The sequence below is a fragment of the Salmo salar genome, chromosome ssa02, assembly GCF_905237065.1.
Source record: "Salmo salar chromosome ssa02, Ssal_v3.1, whole genome shotgun sequence".
Taxonomy (NCBI): Eukaryota; Metazoa; Chordata; class Actinopteri; order Salmoniformes; family Salmonidae; genus Salmo; species Salmo salar.
This window is the reverse complement of record NC_059443.1, coordinates 5,020,224-5,039,943: the sequence shown is the minus strand read 5'-3', so window position 1 is coordinate 5,039,943 and position 19,720 is coordinate 5,020,224. Positions and strand designations below refer to the sequence as shown.

General features: G+C 43.6%; 1 protein-coding gene across 1 annotated transcript in view; it reads left to right on the top strand.

The window, feature by feature from the left end:
• The first annotated feature begins 7,482 nt into the window (after nucleotides 1-7,482).
• The window catches only part of LOC106597885 (ectonucleotide pyrophosphatase/phosphodiesterase family member 2-like), a 108,347-nt gene continuing 96,109 nt past the window's right edge, over nucleotides 7,483-19,720 (top strand). Inside the window, 9 exon segments of the mRNA XM_045696647.1 lie at nucleotides 7,483-7,744; nucleotides 7,966-8,071; nucleotides 11,648-11,803; nucleotides 12,158-12,283; nucleotides 15,620-15,680; nucleotides 15,818-15,915; nucleotides 16,261-16,340; nucleotides 16,476-16,595; nucleotides 18,635-18,690. Of these exon segments, the coding sequence (XP_045552603.1) occupies nucleotides 7,715-7,744; nucleotides 7,966-8,071; nucleotides 11,648-11,803; nucleotides 12,158-12,283; nucleotides 15,620-15,680; nucleotides 15,818-15,915; nucleotides 16,261-16,340; nucleotides 16,476-16,595; nucleotides 18,635-18,690 (833 nt within the window). The 5' untranslated portion in view covers nucleotides 7,483-7,714.

Below are 19,720 nucleotides of genomic sequence, written 5' to 3'. Positions count from 1 at the left end.
CCAGGGTTAGTTAGGGTATAACTCACACCAGGGTTAGTTAGGGTATAACTCACTCCAGGGTTAGTTAGGGTATAACTCACACCAGGGTTAGTTAGGGTATAACTCACACCAGGGTTAGTTAGGGTATAACTCACACCAGGGTTAGTTAGGGTATAACTCACACCAGGGTTAGTTAGGGTATAACTCACACCAGGGTTAGTTAGGGTATAACTCACACCAGGGTTAGTTAGGGTATAACTCACACCAGGGTTAGTTAGGGTATAACTCACACCAGGGTTAGTTAGGGTATAACTCACACCAGGGTTATTCAGGGTATAACTCACACCAGGGTATAACTCACACCAGGGTTATTCAGGGTATAACTCACACCAGGGTATAACTCACTCCAGGGTTAGTTAGGGTATAACTCACTCCAGGGTATAACTCACACCAGGGTTAGTTAGGGTATAACTCAGTCCAGGGTTAGTTAGGGTGTAATTCACTCCAGGGTTAGTTAGGGTATAACTCACTCCAGGGTTAGTTAGGGTATAACTCACTCCAGGGTTAGTTAGGGTATAACTCACACCAGGGTTATTCAGGGTATAACTCACACCAGGGTATAACTCACACCAGGGTTAGTTAGGGTATAACTCACACCTTGTAGGGTATAACTCACACCAGGGTTAGTTAGGGTATAACTCACACCAGGGTTAGTTAGGGTATAACTCACACCAGGGTTATTTAGGGTATAACTCACACCAGGGTATAACTCACACCAGGGTTAGTTAGGGTATAACTCACACCAGGGTATAACTCACTCCAGGGTTAGTTAGGGTATAACTCACACCAGGGTTAGTTAGGGTATAACTCACACCAGGGTTAGTTAGGGTATAACTCACACCAGGGTATAACTCACCCAGGGTTAGTTAGGGTATAACTCACACCAGGGGGGTATAACTCACACCAGGGTTAGTTAGGGTATAACTCACACCGGAGGGTATAACTCACACCAGGGTTAGTCAGGGTATAACTCACACCAGGGTATAACTCACTCCAGGGTTAGTTAGGGTATAACTCACACCAGAGTGGTATAACTCACACCAGGGTTAGTTAGGGTATAACTCACACCAGGGTTAGTTAGGGTATAACTCACACCAGGGTTAGTTAGGGTATAACTCACACCCAGGGTTAGTTAGGGTATAACTCACACCAGGGTTATTTAGGGTATAACTCACACCAGGGTATAACTCACACCAGGGTTATTCAGGGTATAACTCACACCAGGGTATAACTCACTCCAGGGTTAGTTAGGTATAACTCACTCCAGGGTATAACTCACACCAGGGTTAGTTAGGGTATAACTCAGTCCAGGGTTAGTTAGGGTGTAATTCACTCCAGGGTTAGTTAGGGTATAACTCACACCAGGGTTAGTTAGGGTATAACTCACTCCAGGGTTAGTTAGGGTATAACTCACACCAGGGTTATTCAGGGTATAACTCACACCAGGGTATAACTCACTCCAGGGTTAGTTAGGGTATAACTCACACCAGGGTATAACTCACTCCAGGGTTAGTTAGGGTATAACTCACTCCAGGGTTAGTTAGGGTATAACTCACACCAGGGTTATTCAGGGTATAACTCACACCAGGGTATAACTCACTCCAGGGTTAGTTAGGGTATAACTCACACCAGGGTATAACTCACTCCAGGGTTAGTTAGGGTATAACTCACTCCAGGGTTAGTTAGGGTATAACTCACACCAGGGTTATTCAGGGTATAACTCACACCAGGGTATAACTCACTCCAGGGTTAGTTAGGGTATAACTCACACCAGGGTATAACTCACACCAGGGTTAGTTCAGGGTATAACTCACACCAGGGTATAACTCACACCAGGGTTATTCAGGGTATAACTCACACCAGGGTATAACTCACTCCAGGGTTAGTTAGGGTATAACTCACACCAGGGTATAACTCACACCAGGGTTAGTTAGGGTATAACTCACCAGGGTTAGTTAGGGTGTAACTCACTCCAGGGTTAGTTAGGGTATAACTCACTCCAGGGTTAGTTAGGGTATAACTCACACCAGGGTTAGTTAGGGTATAACTCACACCAGGGTTTGTTAGGGTATAACTCACACCAGGGTTAGTTAGGGTATAACTCACACCAGGGTTAATTAGGGTATAACTCACACCAGGGTTATTCAGGGTATAACTCACACCAGGGTATAACTCACACCAGGGTTATTCAGGGTATAACTCACACCAGGGTATAACTCACTCCAGGGTTAGTTAGGGTATAACTCACTCCAGGGTATAACTCACACCAGGGTTAGTTAGGGTATAACTCAGTCCAGGGTTAGTTAGGGTGTAATTCATTCCAGGGTTAGTTAGGGTATAACTCACTCCAGGGTTAGTTAGGGTATAACTCACTCCAGGGTTAGTTAGGGTATAACTCACACCAGGGTTATTCAGGGTATAACTCACACCAGGGTTAGTATAGGGTATAACTCACACCAGGGTTAGTTAGGTATAACTCACACCAGGGTTAGTTAGGGTATAACTCACACCAGGGTTAGTTAGGGTATAACTCACACCAGGGTTGGTTAGGGTATAACTCACACCAGGGTTAGTTAGGGTATAACTCACACCAGGGTTAGTTAGGGTATAACTCACACCAGGGTTAGTTAGGGTGTAACTCACACCAGGGTTAGTTAGGGTATAACTCACACCAGGGTTAGTTAGGGTATAACTCACACCAGGGTTAGTTAGGGTATAACTCACACCAGGGTTAGTTTGGGTATAACTCACACCAGGGTTAGTTAGGGTATAACTCACACCAGGGTTGGTTAGGGTATAACTCACACCAGGGTTAGTTAGGGTATAACTCACACCAGGGTTATTCAGGGTATAACTCACACCAGGGTATAACTCACACCAGGGTTATTCAGGGTATAACTCACACCAGGGTATAACTCACTCCAGGGTTAGTTAGGGTATAACTCACTCCAGGGTATAACTCACACCAGGGTTAGTTAGGGTATAACTCAGTCCAGGGTTAGTTAGGGTGTAATTCACTCCAGGGTTAGTTAGGGTATAACTCACACCAGGGTTAGTTAGGGTATAACTCACTCCAGGGTTAGTTAGGGTATAACTCACACCAGGGTTATTCAGGGTATAACTCACACCAGGGTATAACTCACTCCAGGGTTAGTTAGGGTATAACTCACACCAGGGTATAACTCACTCCAGGGTTAGTTAGGGTATAACTCACACCAGGGTTAGTTAGGGTATAACTCACACCAGGGTTATTTAGGGTATAACTCACACCAGGGTATAACTCACTCCAGGGTTAGTTAGGGTATAACTCACACCAGGGGTATAACTCACTCCAGGGTTAGTTAGGGTATAACTCACACCAGGGTTATTTAGGGTATAACTCACACCAGGGTATAACTCACTCCAGGGTTAGTTAGGGTATAACTCACACCAGGGTATAACTCACACCAGGGTTATTTAGGGTATAACTCACACCAGGGTATAACTCACACCAGGGTTAGTCAGGGTATAACTCACACCAGGGTATAACTCACTCCAGGGTTAGTTAGGGTATAACTCACTCCAGGGTATAACTCACACCAGGGTTAGTTAGGGTATAACTCACACCAGGGTTAGTTAGGGTATAATTCACACCAGGGTTAGTTAGGGTATAACTCACACCAGGGTTAGTTAGGGTATAACTCACACCAGGGTTATTCAGGGTATAACTCACACCAGGGTATAACTCACACCAGGGTTATTCAGGGTATAACTCACACCAGGGTATAACTCACTCCAGGGTTAGTTAGGGTATAACTCACTCCAGGGTATAACTCACACCAGGGTTAGTTAGGGTATAACTCAGTCCAGGGTTAGTTAGGGTGTAACTCACTCCAGGGTTAGTTAGGGTATAACTCACACCAGGGTTAGTTAGGGTATAACTCACTCCAGGGTTAGTTAGGGTATAACTCACACCAGGGTTATTCAGGGTATAACTCACACCAGGGTATAACTCACTCCAGGGTTAGTTAGGGTATAACTCACACCAGGGTATAACTCACTCCAGGGTTAGTTAGGGTATAACTCACTCCAGGGTTAGTTAGGGTATAACTCACACCAGGGTTATTCAGGGTATAACTCACACCAGGGTATAACTCACTCCAGGGTTAGTTAGGGTATAACTCACACCAGGGTATAACTCACTCCAGGGTTAGTTAGGGTATAACTCACACCAGGGTAGTTAGGGTATAACTCACACCAGGGTTAGTCAGGGTATAACTCACACCAGGGTATAACTCACACCAGGGTTAGTTAGGGTATAACTCACACCAGGGTATAACTCACACCAGGGTATAACTCACTCCAGGGTTAGTTAGGGTATAACTCACACCAGGGTATAACTCACACCAGGGTTAGTTAGGGTATAACTCAGTCCAGGGTTAGTTAGGGTGTAATTCACTCCAGGGTTAGTTAGGGTATAACTCACACCAGGGTTAGTTAGGGTATAACTCACACCAGGGTTAGTTAGGGTATAACTCACACCAGGGTTAGTTAGGGTATAACTCACACCAGGGTTAGTCAGGGTATAACTCACACCAGGGTTAGTTAGGGTATAACTCACACCAGGGTATAACTCACACCAGGGTTAGTTAGGGTATAACTCACTCCAGGGTTAGTTAGGGTGTAACTCACACCAGGGTTAGTTAGGGTATAACTCACACCAGGGTTAGTTAGGGTATAACTCACACCAGGGTTAGTTAGGGTATAACTCACACCAGGGTTAGTTAGGGTATAACTCACACCAGGGTTATTCAGGGTATAACTCACACCAGGGTATAACTCACACCAGGGTTATTCAGGGTATAACTCACACCAGGGTATAACTCACTCCAGGGTTAGTTAGGGTATAACTCACTCCAGGGTATAACTCACACCAGGGTTAGTTAGGGTATAACTCAGTCCAGGGTTAGTTAGGGTGTAATTCACTCCAGGGTTAGTTAGGGTATAACTCACTCCAGGGTTAGTTAGGGTATAACTCACTCCAGGGTTAGTTAGGGTATAACTCACACCAGGGTTATTCAGGGTATAACTCACACCAGGGTTAGTTAGGGTATAACTCACACCAGGGTATAACTCACACCAGGGTTAGTTAGGGTATAACTCACACCAGGGTTAGTTAGGGTATAACTCACACCAGGGTTAGTTAGGGTATAACTCACACCAGGGTTAGTTAGGGTATAACTCACACCAGGGTTAGTTAGGGTATAACTCACACCAGGGTTAGTTAGGGTATAACTCACACCAGGGTTAGTTAGGGTATAACTCACACCAGGGTTAGTTAGGGTATAACTCACACCAGGGTTGTTCAGGTATAACTCACACCAGGGTTATTCAGGGTATAACTCACACCAGGGTATAACTCACTCCAGGGTTAGTTAGGGTATAACTCACTCCAGGGTATAACTCACACCAGGGTTAGTTAGGGTATAACTCAGTCCAGGGTTAGTTAGGGTGTAATTCACTCCAGGGTTAGTTAGGGTATAACTCACACCAGGGTTAGTTAGGGTATAACTCACTCCAGGGTTAGTTAGGGTATAACTCACACCAGGGTTATTCAGGGTATAACTCACACCAGGGTATAACTCACTCCAGGGTTAGTTAGGGTATAACTCACACCAGGGTATAACTCACTCCAGGGTTAGTTAGGGTATAACTCACACCAGGGTTAGTTAGGGTATAACTCACACCAGGGTTAGTTAGGGTGTAACTCACACCAGGGTTAACTCACTCCAGGGTTAGTTAGGGTATAACTCACCCAGGGTTAGTTAGGGTATAACTCACTCCAGGGTTAGTTAGGGTATAACTCACACCAGGGTTATTCGGGTATAACTCACACCAGGGTATAACTCACCCAGGGTTAGTTAGGGTATAACTCACACCAGGGTATAACTCACACCAGGGTTATTTAGGGTATAACTCACACCAGGGTATAACTCACACCAGGGTTATTCAGGGTATAACTCACACCAGGGTATAACTCACTCCAGGGTTAGTTAGGGTATAACTCACTCCAGGGTATAACTCACACCAGGGTTAGTTAGGGTATAACTCAGTCCAGGGTTAGTTAGGGTGTAACTCACTCCAGGGTTAGTTAGGGTATAACTCACACCAGGGTTAGTTAGGGTATAACTCACTCCAGGGTTAGTTAGGGTATAACTCACACCAGGGTTATTCAGGGTATAACTCACACCAGGGTTAGTTAGGGTATAACTCACACCAGGGTATAACTCACACCAGGGTTAGTTAGGGTATAACTCAGTCCAGGGTTAGTTAGGGGTAACTCACTCCAGGGTTAGTTAGGGTATAACTCACACCAGGGTTAGTTAGGGTATAACTCACACCAGGGTTAGTTAGGGTATAACTCACACCAGGGTTAGTTAGGGTATAACTCACACCAGGGTTATTCAGGGTATAACTCACACCAGGGTATAACTCACTCCAGGGTTAGTTAGGTATAACTCACACCAGGGTATAACTCACTCCAGGGTTAGTTAGGGTATAACTCACACCAGGGTATAACTCACACCAGGGTTAGTTAGGGTATAACTCACACCAGGGTTAGTTAGGGTATAACTCACACCAGGGTATAACTCACACCAGGGTTAGTTAGGGTATAACTCACTCCAGGGTTAGTTAGGGTATAACTCACACCAGGGTATAACTCACACCAGGGTTAGTTAGGGTATAACTCACACCAGGGTTAGTTAGGGTATAACTCACTCCAGGGTTAGTTAGGGTGTAACTCACTCCAGGGTTAGCTAGGGTATAACTCACACCAGGGTTAGTTAGGGTGTAACTCACTCCAGGGTTAGTTAGGGTGTAACTCACACCAGGGTATAACTCACACCAGGGTTAGTCAGGGTATAACTCACACCAGGGTATAACTCACACCAGGGTTAGTTAGGGTATAACTCACACCAGGGTTAGTTAGGGTATAACTCACTCCAGGGTTAGTTAGGGTATAACTCAGTCCAGGGTTAGTTAGGGTATAACTCACTCCAGGGTTAGTTAGGGTATAACTCAGTCCAGTCTGGAGCAGACTAGGAGCAGGCAGCACTCAGCAGAGAATCATGGTTCTTTGGAAATTGGTCCTGTTAGGCTTCATGATTCATGCAAATGCGTCGTGTGTGTCCTCATGTGTCCCTTTCCGTTTACAATGAGAACTTATGTTTTGCGTATAGGCTACCATGACTATTATGCGTTTATTACTGGTTCTCAGAAGTTTTCAGGGCTTTCAGCAAGGAGGTTTTACTCTCCTTTTGTATTCCAAATCATTTGCAGTACAAGGGGATGATGATGATAATTTCAAAGTGGCGACCGATTTGAAAAGTATCAAAGGGTATTGTTATGCGTTCACCGGGGTGGTCTCCACTTGCGTTCATTGTTTAGTATCCTACCGCGCACTGCGCGCAGTAAAATTAAACGGCAACATAAGCACTTTTACTTGATTTATTGTATTTAGAGCTGGAAGGAAGCTCCCTTTGGCACCATGAACAGGTGTTCATAAAACTTGGCCACCCCACAGTTCTTGCGCTCAGTCTGGGTGATAGTCGGGGTGCAGTCAGGACGCACGGTAACGGACCGAATAGGGACTACTGAGATAAACACATGAATTCTGTAGGACGGACCTGACATAATGGGGAAATATAAGATATCATTTAAACAGGTATGATGGAAATTACCAAAGATGGTTTAGAATCTCTGTGATATTACAATGTAGGATGTTAAAGAGAGAATACCTGGGTTATGATGGATTGTTATGGCGTGTTCCGCTATATTTACGGTGGGAGACTTGTCGTCAACGCCTCATATCTTTCACCTTTCATTTTATGTGACAATCTTTTGTAGAATTGTATCATTTATCTGTTGTTTCATTCATTTTCAAAGATGTTCTGTGTCCTCTCCATCGTCTGTGGTTCGGATATCTGCTCGGGGTATGTTTATGACCGTCCTGAAAGGTCTGTAGAGGAAGCTGCTTCATCAAGGACCGACAGTAAGCAAGATTGGACAACTGTTTTGCATGAAATATATATATTTTTGGGGACCACCATCTCTCCCTTTCTCTCTCTCTCTCTCTCTGACAATAGTTGATGGGTATTATTATTGATGGGTATTATTGTTGTCTATTACATTGTTAATTGATTTGTATTTTTGTATAATGACATATTGGGACAAGGTGTTCTGCACTAACATTATGCATGGTATGCTGCAAGCACAGCAGAATCATTTTCTCTTTAATTTAGTTACCAAAATAAGCTTTACAGTATATTTTGAAAAAGCCTTTATGTATTTTGGCTGTAAATGTATATAAAGCCAACTTTCCTTTTGCCATTTTAAACAAGTCAGACAGAAAACTGTCTTTGATTCCAGAGGCATTAAACTAACTCTTAAACTGACTTAGCGGCAAAGCAATCAATCATTCAACAGTCTGTAGACTAACATGGAATCCATTTACCTTCTAAATGATCTTTAAACATGAGTAACCTACATTATATGGAACTTACTGTTCCCTTAGGTAACTGTAGCGATGGAATTCAAAATGCAGTTTATTTGCAGATCATTTTCTATCAGATCTGTCTGCCAGTGCAAACAGAACTAATAAGCAAAGAGTGTTTAAATGTAACAAACTATTACTGTTGTCCTTTTCATTAGTGATTGGTCTGTTCGTGTATATTTGGGGTTTGTTTGCTCGGCTCTACCTTGTGTCAATATCAAGCGAGCTTTTCAACCGTTTCTGCTCCACATTTTCAGACCTGGTCTGCATGTAAAAACTCAGGTTTGAATTATACTGTAGGGAAACTTGCCAAAGATCTCGCGGCACAGCTGTGAAAGGACATTGTAATCTTTCTTTCTCAGGTAGTTTGTTTCCTTTCATTCAGTTCATTCACTGTGTCTGGGATGGGTTTGACATGAAGTAAATGATTAGTTCTATGCCTTAACTCATACAGCTATTCCTGTGCAGTAAACTCAGTTTGAATCTTAACAGAATTGTTCCACGTGCTTCTCCTGGCGTTGCCCAGGTTTTCCTGCTGGAGGTTTGTTCCTGAATCTACAAGGAACATGTTATTATGTACTGTATGTTTCACTGGCTTGGTCCCTTCTGTTCCTCTCCCCAGCCGCAGGAAAGTGTTCCTTTCCCCAGCCTCAGGGTAGTGTTCCTCTCCCCAACCTCAGGGAAGAGTTTCTCTCCCCAGCCTCAGGGAAGAGTTTCTCTCCCCAGCCTCAGGGAAGTGTTCCTCTCCCCAGCCTCATGGAAGTGTTCCTCTCCCCAGCCTCATGGAAGTGTTCCTCTCCCCAGCCTCAGGGAAGTGTTCCTCTCCCCAGCCTCAGGGAAGTGTTCCTCTCCCCAGCCTCAGGGAAGTGTTCCTCTCCCCAGCCTCAGGGAAGTGTTCCTCTCCCCAGCCTCAGGGAAGTGTTCCTCTCCCCAGCCTCAGGGAAGTGTTCCTCTCCCAAGCCTCAGGGAAGTGTCTCTCTCCCCAGCCTCATGGAAGTGTTCCTCTCCCCAGCCTCATGGAAGTGTTCCTCTCCCCAGCCTCATGGAAGTGTTCCTCTCCCCAGCCTCATGGAAGTGTTCCTCTCCCCAACCTCATGGAAGTGTTCCTCTCCCCAGCCTCATGGAAGTGTGCCTCTCCCCAGCCTCATGGAAGTGTTCCTCTCCCCAGCCTCAGGGAAGTGTTCCTCTCCCCCGCCTCAGGGAAGAACACTTCCCCAACCTCAGGGAAGTGTTCCTCCTCCCAACCTCAGGGAAGTGTTCCTCTCCCCAGCCTCAGGGAAGTGTTGAGTAGTAGAGACATTTTTTTTTTAACCCAAATAGAACTGTCTTAGTAGCAGCTTCGGATCCATAGTGACTGAATCCATTTTCAATAGTGAAACAGAGCATGGATTCAGAGTGTACTCCAAGCTACTATTGCAATACTCTTTCAGGAAAAAAAGGTGCTACCTAGTTTTCTCAGAGTATATCTCCAGTAGATGTTAACGGTTGTCTCTCTCTCTCCCTGCCATCTCCCTCTGTAGATGTTAACGGTTGTCTCTCTCTCCCTGCCATCTCCCTCTGTAGATGTTAACGGTTGTCTCTCTCTCTCTCTCCCTGCCATCTCCCTCTGTAGATGTTAACGGTTGTGTCTCTCTCTCCCTGCCATCTCCCTCTGTAGATGTTAACGGTTGTCTCTCTCTCTCTCCCTGCCATCTCCCTCTGTAGATGTTAACGGTTGTCTCTCTCTCTCTCTCTCTCCCTGCCATCTCCCTCTGTAGATGTTAACGGTTGTCTCTCTCTCTCTCCCTGCCATCTCCCTCTGTAGATGTTAACGGTTGTCTCTCTCTCTCTCCCTGCCATCTCCCTCTGTAGATGTTAACGGTTGTCTCTCTCTCTCTCCCTGCCATCTCCCTCTGTAGATGTTAACGGTTGTCTCTCTCTCTCTCTCCCTGCCATCTCCCTCTGTAGATGTTAACGGTTGTCTCTCTCTCTCTCCCTGCCATCTCCCTCTGTAGATGTTAACGGTTGTCTCTCTCTCTCTCTCCCTGCCATCTCCCTCTGTAGATGTTAACGGTTGTCTCTCTCTCTCTCTCCCTGCCATCTCCCTCTGTAGATGTTAACGGTTGTCTCTCTCTCTCTCTCCCTGCCATCTCCCTCTGTAGATGTTAACGGTTGTCTCTCTCTCTCTCTCCCTGCCATCTCCCTCTGTAGATGTTAACGGTTGTCTCTCTCTCTCCCTGCCATCTCCCTCTGTAGATGTTAACGGTTGTCTCTCTCTCTCCCTGCCATCTCCCTCTGTAGATGTTAACGGTTGTCTCTCTCTCTCTCCCTGCCATCTCCCTCTGTAGATGTTAACGGTTGTCTCTCTCTCTCTCTCCCTGCCATTTCCCTCTCTAGATGTTAACGGTTGTCTCTCTCTCTCTCCCTGCCATCTCCCTCTGTAGATGTTAACGGTTGTCTCTCTCTCTCTCTCCCTGCCATCTCCCTCTCTAGATGTTAACGGTTGTCTCTCTCTCTCTCCCTGCCATCTCCCTCTGTAGATGTTAACGGTTGTCTCTCTCTCTCCCTGCCATCTCCCTCTGTAGATGTTAACGGTTGTCTCTCTCTCTCTCCCTGCCATCTCCCTCTGTAGATGTTAACGGTTGTCTCTCTCTCTCTCTCTCTCCCTGCCATCTCCCTCTCTAGATGTTAACGGTTGTCTCTCTCTCTCTCCCTGCCATCTCCCTCTGTAGATGTTAACGGTTGTCTCTCTCTCTCTCCCTGCCATCTCCCTCTGTAGATGTTAACGGTTGTCTCTCTCTCTCTCCCTGCCATCTCCCTCTGTAGATGTTAACGGTTGTCTCTCTCTCTCCCTGCCATCTCCCTCTGTAGATGTTAACGGTTGTCTCTCTCTCTCTCCCTGCCATCTCCCTCTGTAGATGTTAACGGTTGTCTCTCTCTCTCTCCCTGCCATCTCCCTCTGTAGATGTTAACGGTTGTCTCTCTCTCTCTCCCTGCCATCTCCCTCTGTAGATGTTAACGGTTGTCTCTCTCTCTCTCTCTCCCTGCCATCTCCCTCTGTAGATGTTAACGGTTGTCTCTCTCTCTCCCTGCCAGCTCCCTCAGACTCCCCGTGGATCAGCACGTCAGGATCCTGCAAGAACAGATGCTTTGAATTGGACGAGGCTGAACCTCCCAACTGCCGCTGTGACAACTTATGTAAAACCTATAACAGCTGCTGCCAGGATTTTGATGAGCACTGTTTGAGGACAGGTAAGCCTGAAGCCTGCCAGCCTGTCTGTCTGGGTTGGTGGTCCCCCTACTCCCTTTCATGTTCCCTCAACATGGTGGTCTTATCTCTCAGTTCAACCCCTCTCCCCAGTCCAAGTTGTACATGTTCCACAATGTTCAGTATGCTGTATTGCATCAATGTAGGGTTCCAAATGAACACACACTTTACTTCCTACTTTATCACCATCTCTGTCAGTTTCTACCTCATGTATATGACCTTATGGTAACTTGACTCATTGTTGAATGGGACAGCCTGATGCAGTTCTAATGGGTCGTTGTTACCTATGTAACATCCTTTCTCATTCATTGATTGAATAAATGATTGATTGTGTCCAGAGGGAGGTTTTGAGTGCAGTAAGGAGCGCTGTGGAGAGACCAGGAATGACCAGCATGCCTGTCACTGTTCTGAGGACTGTCTGGCCAAAGGAGACTGCTGTACCAACTACAAAACACTCTGTAAAGGTTAGACACTGATACTAGATGTCTCTCAACCTGATACTAGTGCTGCGTGTGCTTTAGCCAACCCTTCTGACTGTTGTTGTCATGACAACACCGACTCATTCAAGGGTTTTTCTTTATTTTTACTATTTTCTACATTGTAGAATAATAGTGAAGACATCAAAACTATGAAATAACACATATGGAATCATGTAGTAACCAAAAAAGTGTTAAATAAATGAAAATATATATTATATTTGAGATTCTTCAAATAGCCACCCTTTGCCTTGATGACAACTTTGCACACTCTTGGCATTCTCTCAACCAGCTTCATGAGGTAGTCACCTGGAATGCATTTCAATTAACAGGTGTGCCCTCTTAAAAGTTAATTTGTGGAATTGATTTCATTCTTAATGCGTTTGAGCCAATCAGTTGTGTTGTGACAAGGTAGTAGGGGTATACAGACGATAGACCAATTTGGTAAACGATCAAGTCCATATTATGGCAAGAACGGCTCAAATAAGCAAAGAGAAACGACAGTCCACCATTACTTTAACTTTTTAAGGTATAGGGGGCAGTATTTTCATTTTCGGATGAAAAGCGTGCCCAGAGTAAACTGCCTAAAACTCGGGCCCAGAGTCAAATATTTGCATATTATTGTTAGATTTGGATAGAAAACACTATGAAGTTTCTAAAACTGTTTGAATGATGTCTGTGAGTATAACAGAACTCATATGGCAGGCAAAAACCTGAGAAAAATCCAACCAGGAAGTGGGAAATCTGAGAATTGTAGTTCTTCTTTTGAATCCCTATCGAAACTACAGTGTCTGTGGGGTCACGTTGCACTTCCTAAGGCTTCCTAAGGCTTCCATTGGCAGCCTTTAGAAACGTGTTTCATCCTTCTCCTGTTACTGGGCAGAAAATAGGAGCTCAGTCAATGAGTGACCTGGGACCAGTGAGTTGTTTACTGTGCGGGCACATTTGGCGCGCCGCTCTTTCTTTTTCCTCTGTAATGAATACGCTATTGTCCGGTTGGAATATTATCAACATTTTATGTTAAAAAAGACCCTAAGGATGGTTGTAAACAACGTTTAACATGTTTCTACGAACGGTAATGGAACTATTTGACTTTTCGTGTCTGGATTTACGCTCGCCTTTGGATAGTGATCTGAACGCACGAACAAAACGGAGGTATTTGGACATAAATATGGAGTATTTCAAACAAAAACAACATTTCTTGTGGAAGTAGGAGTCCTGGGAGTGCATTCTGACGAAGATCAGCAAAGGTAAGAGAATATTTATAATACTAATTCTGAGTTAAGTTGACCCCAGAACTTGGCGGGTATCTGTATAGCTTGCTTTGATGGCTGAGCTATGTACTCAGAATATTGAAAAATGTGCTTTCTCCATAAAGCTATTTTAAAATCTGACACAGCGGTTGCATTAAGGAGAAGTATATCTATAATTCTTTCAATAACTGTTGTAAATTTTATCAACGTTTATGATGAGTATTTTTGTAAATTGATGTGCTCATTCACCGTAAGTTTTGGTGGGAATACATTTTCTGAACATCATGCGCCAATGTAAAATGGGGTTTTTGGATATAAATATGAACTTTATCGAGCAAAACATTTACATTTACGTCATTTAGCAGACGCTCTTATCCAGAGTGACTTAAAACATACATGTATTGTGTAACATGAAGTCCTATGAGTGCCATCTGATGAAGATCATCAAAGGTTAGTGAATATTTTAGCTGTATTTTTGGTTTTTGTGATGCATGTCCTTGCTTGGAAAATGGCTGTGTTTTTTTCTTGTGAAGTTTATGTCCTAACATAATCTAATTTTATGCTTTCGCCGTAAAGCCTTTTTGAAATCGGACAATGTGGTTAGATTAAAGAGAAGTTTATCTTTAAAATGGTGTAAAATAGTAGATTTTTTGAGAAAATGAAATTATGAGATTTTTGCTGTTTTGTATTTCGCGCCATGCTATTTCACTGGCTGTTGAATAGTGTGTCCCCAGGTGGGACACTAGCGTCCCACGTAGCCCATAAAAGTTAAGACATGAAGTCAGTCAACTTTGAAAGTTTCTTCAACTGCAGTCGCAAAAACCATCAAACGCTATGATGAAACTGTCTCTCATGAGGACCGCCACAGGAATGGAAGACCCAGAGTTACCTCTGCTGGAGAGGATAAGTTCATTAGAGTTACCAGCCTCAGAAATTGCAGCCCAAATAAATACTTCACAGAGTTCAAGTAACAGACACATCTCAACATCAACTGTTCAGAGGAGACTGCGTGAATCAGGCCTTCATGGTGGAACTGCTGCAAAGAAACCACTACTAAAGGACACTAATATGAAGAAGAGACTTGCTTGGGCCAAGAAACACGAGCAATGGACTTTAGACCGGGGGAAATGTGTCCTTCGGTCTAGAGTCCAAGTTGGAGATTTTTGGTTCCAACCACCATGTCTTTGTGAGACGCAGAATAGGTGAACGGATGATCTCTGCATGTATATTTCCCACCGTAAAGCATTGAGGAGGAGTTGTTATGGTGTTGGGGTGCTTTGCTGGTGACACTGTGATTTATTTAGAATTCAAGGCACACTTAACCAGCATGGCTACCACAGCCTTCTGCAGCGATACACCATCCTGTCTGGTTTGCCCTTAGTGGGACTATCATTTGTTTTTCATCAGGACAATGACCCAACACACCTCCAGGCTGTGTAAGGTCTATTCAACCAAGAAGGAGAGTGATGGAGTGCTGCATCAGATGACCTGGCCTCTACAATCACCCGACCTCAACCCAATTGAGATGGTTTGGGATGAGTCAGACCGCAGAGTGAAGGAAAAGCAGCAAACAAGTGCTCAACATATGTGTGAACTTATTCAAGATTGTTGGAAAAGCATTCCAGGTGCAGCTGGTTGAGAGAATGCCAAGAGTGTGCAAAGCTGTCATCAAGGCAAAGGGTGGCTATTTGAAGAATCTCAAATATAAAATATATTTTGATTTGTTTAACAATTCTTTGGTTCCTACATGATTCCATATGTGCTATTTCACAGTTTTGGTGTCTTCACTATTATTCTGTAATGTGGAAAATAGAAAAATAAAGAAAAACCCTTGAATGAGTCAGTGTTCTAAAACTTTTGACCGGTAGTGTACCTCTCTGGCTGTATCCTACACAGTGGTAGTGGAAGGTTGTATTGAACCCTCATATTGTATTGGTTGTACAAGTAATATGTATATTGTGGCTGATGTTTGTGTATATAGTACATTTTATGTTTAGGTTTTCAATATATCACAAACTGTTTCTGCATATTGGTTGTATTGAACCCTTAATTGGACCACTTTCTTTGGAAGGGGACACTACTTGGTTGCAGGATGACTGTGAAGACATTAGAAGCCATGAATGTCCGTCTGGGTAAGAGACCATATTCACACACTAAAGACCTTTTTATAATTTTTTTTTTTTTTTTTTACCTTTCACAACTATTTCACAGCGATTCACAAAAAAAACGTAAGAACATCAGAGATAGTGTCATGATGTTTTGTCCCCAGGTTTGTCCGTCCCCCTCTCATCATGGTGTCAGTGGATGGGTTCAGAGCCTCCTACATGAAGAGAGGAAGCACAGTGATCCCCAACATCGAGAAACTCAGTAAGATATTATGAATCAAAAAGGCTTCATTTGACTGGGTCTACTTAATCTATTCACTTTATTAAACTTTATTATTTAACTTTATTTAACTAGGCAAGTCAGTTAAGAACAAATTCTTATTTACAATGGAGGCCTACCCCGGCCAAACCCTAACCCGGACGACGCTGGGACAATTGTGTGCCGCCTTATGGGACTCTCAATCACGGCTGGTTGTGGTACAGCCTGGAATCGAACCAGGATGTCTGTAGTGAAGCCTCTAGCACTGAGATGCAGTGTCTTAGACCGCTGCGCCACTCGGGAGCCCGTACCATTGCATCATATCTGTCTGTGCCTTTTTACCTCTAGGAGCCTGTGGTACCCATGCTCCTTACATGAGACCCATGTACCCCACTAAAACGTTCCCCAATCTGTATACTCTTGCAACGGTACGTACTGGTCAATCATCCTTTTTCTTCCCTGTCTTCCTCCTTGCTGAACTCAGCTGAACATTTTAGCTTCAATTTTGCCGTAATGTAACATCCAGCCCGACGGTTTAACACCTCAGTCCTGACCTCCTGTAGGGCCTGTACCCGGAGTCCCATGGCATCGTTGGCAACTCCATGCATGACCCTGTGTTTGATGCCAACTTTAACCTGCGGGGTCGAGAGAAGCTGAATCATCGTTGGTGGGGAGGTCAGCCGGTGAGGCCTACTCTCTCTGTTCTGTTCTGTGGTTCAGTCATACAGCGCCTGCAGAAAGGATTCACACCCCTTGACTTGTTCCACATTTAGTTGTGTTACAGTCTGGATTCAAAATGGATTAAATTGAGATTTTGTTTCACAGCCCTTCCACACAATACCCCATAATGTCAAAGTGGAATTATGTTTTTACAAATGAATTACAAATGAAAAGCTGAAAGGTCTTGAGTCAATAAGTATTGAACCCCTTTGTTATGGCATAAATTACTTAACAAGTCACATAATAAGTTGCATGGACTCACTGTGTGCAATAATAGTGTTTAACATGATTTTTGAATGATGACCTCATCTCTGTACCCCACACATACAATTATCTGTAAGGTCCCTCAGTTGAAGAGATTCAACCACAAAGACCAGGGAGGTTTTCCAATGCCTCGCAAAGAAGGGCATCTATTGGTAGATGGGTAAAAATAAAAAAGCAGACATTGAATATCCCTTTGAGCATGTTGAAGTTGTTAATTACACTCTGGATGGTGTATCAATACACCCAGTCACTACAAAGATACAGGCGTCCTTCCTAACTCAGTTGCCGGAGAGGAAGGAAACCGCTCAGGGATTTCACCACGAGGCCAATGGTGACTTTAAAACAGTTACAGAGTTTAATGGCTGTGATAGGAGAAAACTGAGGATGGATCAACAACATTGTAGTTACTCCACAATACTAACCTAAATGACAGAGTGAAAAGAAGGACGCCTGTATAGAATACAAATATTCCAAAACATGCATCCTGTTTGCAATAAGATACTAAAGTAAAAAAATGAGGCAAAGAAATTGACTATATCCTGAATACAAAGCGTTATGTTTGGGGCAAATTCAATACAACACATTACTGAGTACCAACCTCCATATTTTCAAGCATAGTGGTGGCTGCATCATGTTATGGGTATGCTTGTCATCGGCAAGGATTAGGGAGTTTTTTAGGATAAAAATAAACGGAATAGAGCTAAGCACAGGCAAAATCCTAGAGGAAAACCTGGTTCAGTCTGCTTTCCAACAGACTGGGAGACAAATTCACTTTTCAGCAGGACAGTAACTTAAAACACAAGGCAAAATATACACTGGAGTTGCTCACCAAGATGACATTGAATGTTCCTGAGTGGCCTAGTTTTGACTCAAATCGGCTTGAAAATCTATGGCAAGACTTGGCAAGAAAATGGCTGTTTAGCAATGCTCAACAACCAACTTCAGAGCTTGAATATTCTGCAAATATTGTACAATCCAGGTGTGAAAAGCTTTTAGAGATTTACCCAGAATTGACACACAGCTGTAATCGCTGCCAAAGGTGATTCTAACATGTATTGACTCAGGGGTGTGAATACTTGTGTAAATTAGATATTTCTGTATTTAATTTTCAATACATTTTATAAAGTGTCTAAAAACCTGTTTTCACTTGTCATTATGGGATATTGTGTGTAGATTGATGACCTTTTTTAAAAATAAAATCAGGCTGTAACACAACAAAATGTGGAATAAGTTAAGGGATATGAATATTTTCTAAAGGCACTGTAAGCCATTCTAGAAGCCCTCCCTCCCATTCTAGAAGCCCCTCCTCCCATTCTAGAAGCCCCTCCTCCCATTCTAGAAGGTCCTCCTTCCATTCTAGAAGGTCTGCATCTGTGTTCTATTTGCACAGTAATGGCCTTACTTACAGCTGGCCAGGTTTGCCTCTCTCTCTCCTTTCATATGAGACTGTTTAACTTGGCTTTGAACATGAATGTTGTAAAACTAGTGAGTGGTGTTTAAATGTAATAACTGTCCATTTCAAGTTGAGACATTGGATTGGAAATGGCGTCAGCCTTGCAAATGTACTGCGGTGGTTTAAGGTCACAAACGCTTTTGAAGAACCTTTGTTGATGAAAATCAATTTTCCCATTGTCCTTAAAGAAGGTGTTATATGCCATTACATGATAAATGATATTGTCTTATATCACAGTTTAAAGATAATTTACTGTGGTTATATTCCCTTTTATTCTTGTCCTAGATCTGGATTACAGCAGTGAAGCAGGGGGTGAAAGCTGGCACTTTCTTCTGGCCTGTGTAAGTCTCTCCCCCACACCCTCTCTCTCTCTCTCTCTCTCTCTCTCTGTCTACCTCTCTTGCTCTCTCTCTCTGTCTCTCTCTCTGTCTCTCTCTCTGTCTACCTCTCTCTCTCTCTCTCTCTCTCTCTCTGTCTACCTCTGTCTCTCTCTCTCTCTCTCTCTCTCTCTCTCGCTTTCCCCCCTACCCACCAACCCCCTTTCTCTCTCTACACCACATCTGAAAAATGTCTGTTCAAGGCCATTTGTGTCATATTCCCCTCTTCTCAATGCAAAGATATTATGTCCCACCTACAGTGGCGGTTCTAGACCATTTCAACTGGGGGGGGGGCCAAGCTGGGGCCTGTTGTACTGTTAGAGGGGCCAGTTACATTAGACGTTATTGTTGTCATATTGTTTTCTTCACTGCATTGTAGGCATTAACAGGCAAAAGACCATGTTCATAATCATCATCGTTGCCACTGTCTAATAACGGATGTAAAAAAAGAACGATAGAAAAAAGTAGTTATGTAAAAATTCTTTCATACTCCACATTTAGGGGGGCCACAAGGGGGTGGGCTAGTGCCCACACACTTTATCACCTGTCAATATTCTCCTCAGAATTCTCTAGTGCTTAGCGATTAACTGACATTTCGTGAATTTTTTCGGTTATTAAACAACAAATTTGATCAACGTCGATTCAATTACTTGAATTCAGTTTAGTAAATTTGTTTTGTGAGCCCAACGCGCTGTTTCTCTAGAGAGAAATCAAAATCATTCACGAGAGAAATCAAGTCAAGAACTATGTGGGACACTGAGTTGAAGGGAGTTGTAGTTTTCATTAAGCAAATATTCAACCTAGTTAAGTGCAGAAACATGGTAATTAACTATATTGACCATAATCCATTGCACCTGTTTTTTCTGGGTCAGGCAGAGATGGATACTCTTTTATGCCTGCTACATTAGGTTAGATACACACAGACCGCATGAGAGATGAATGTACACAACACACCGAGAGCGAGAGAGATAGAGATAACATTAGGTGGTCTGTC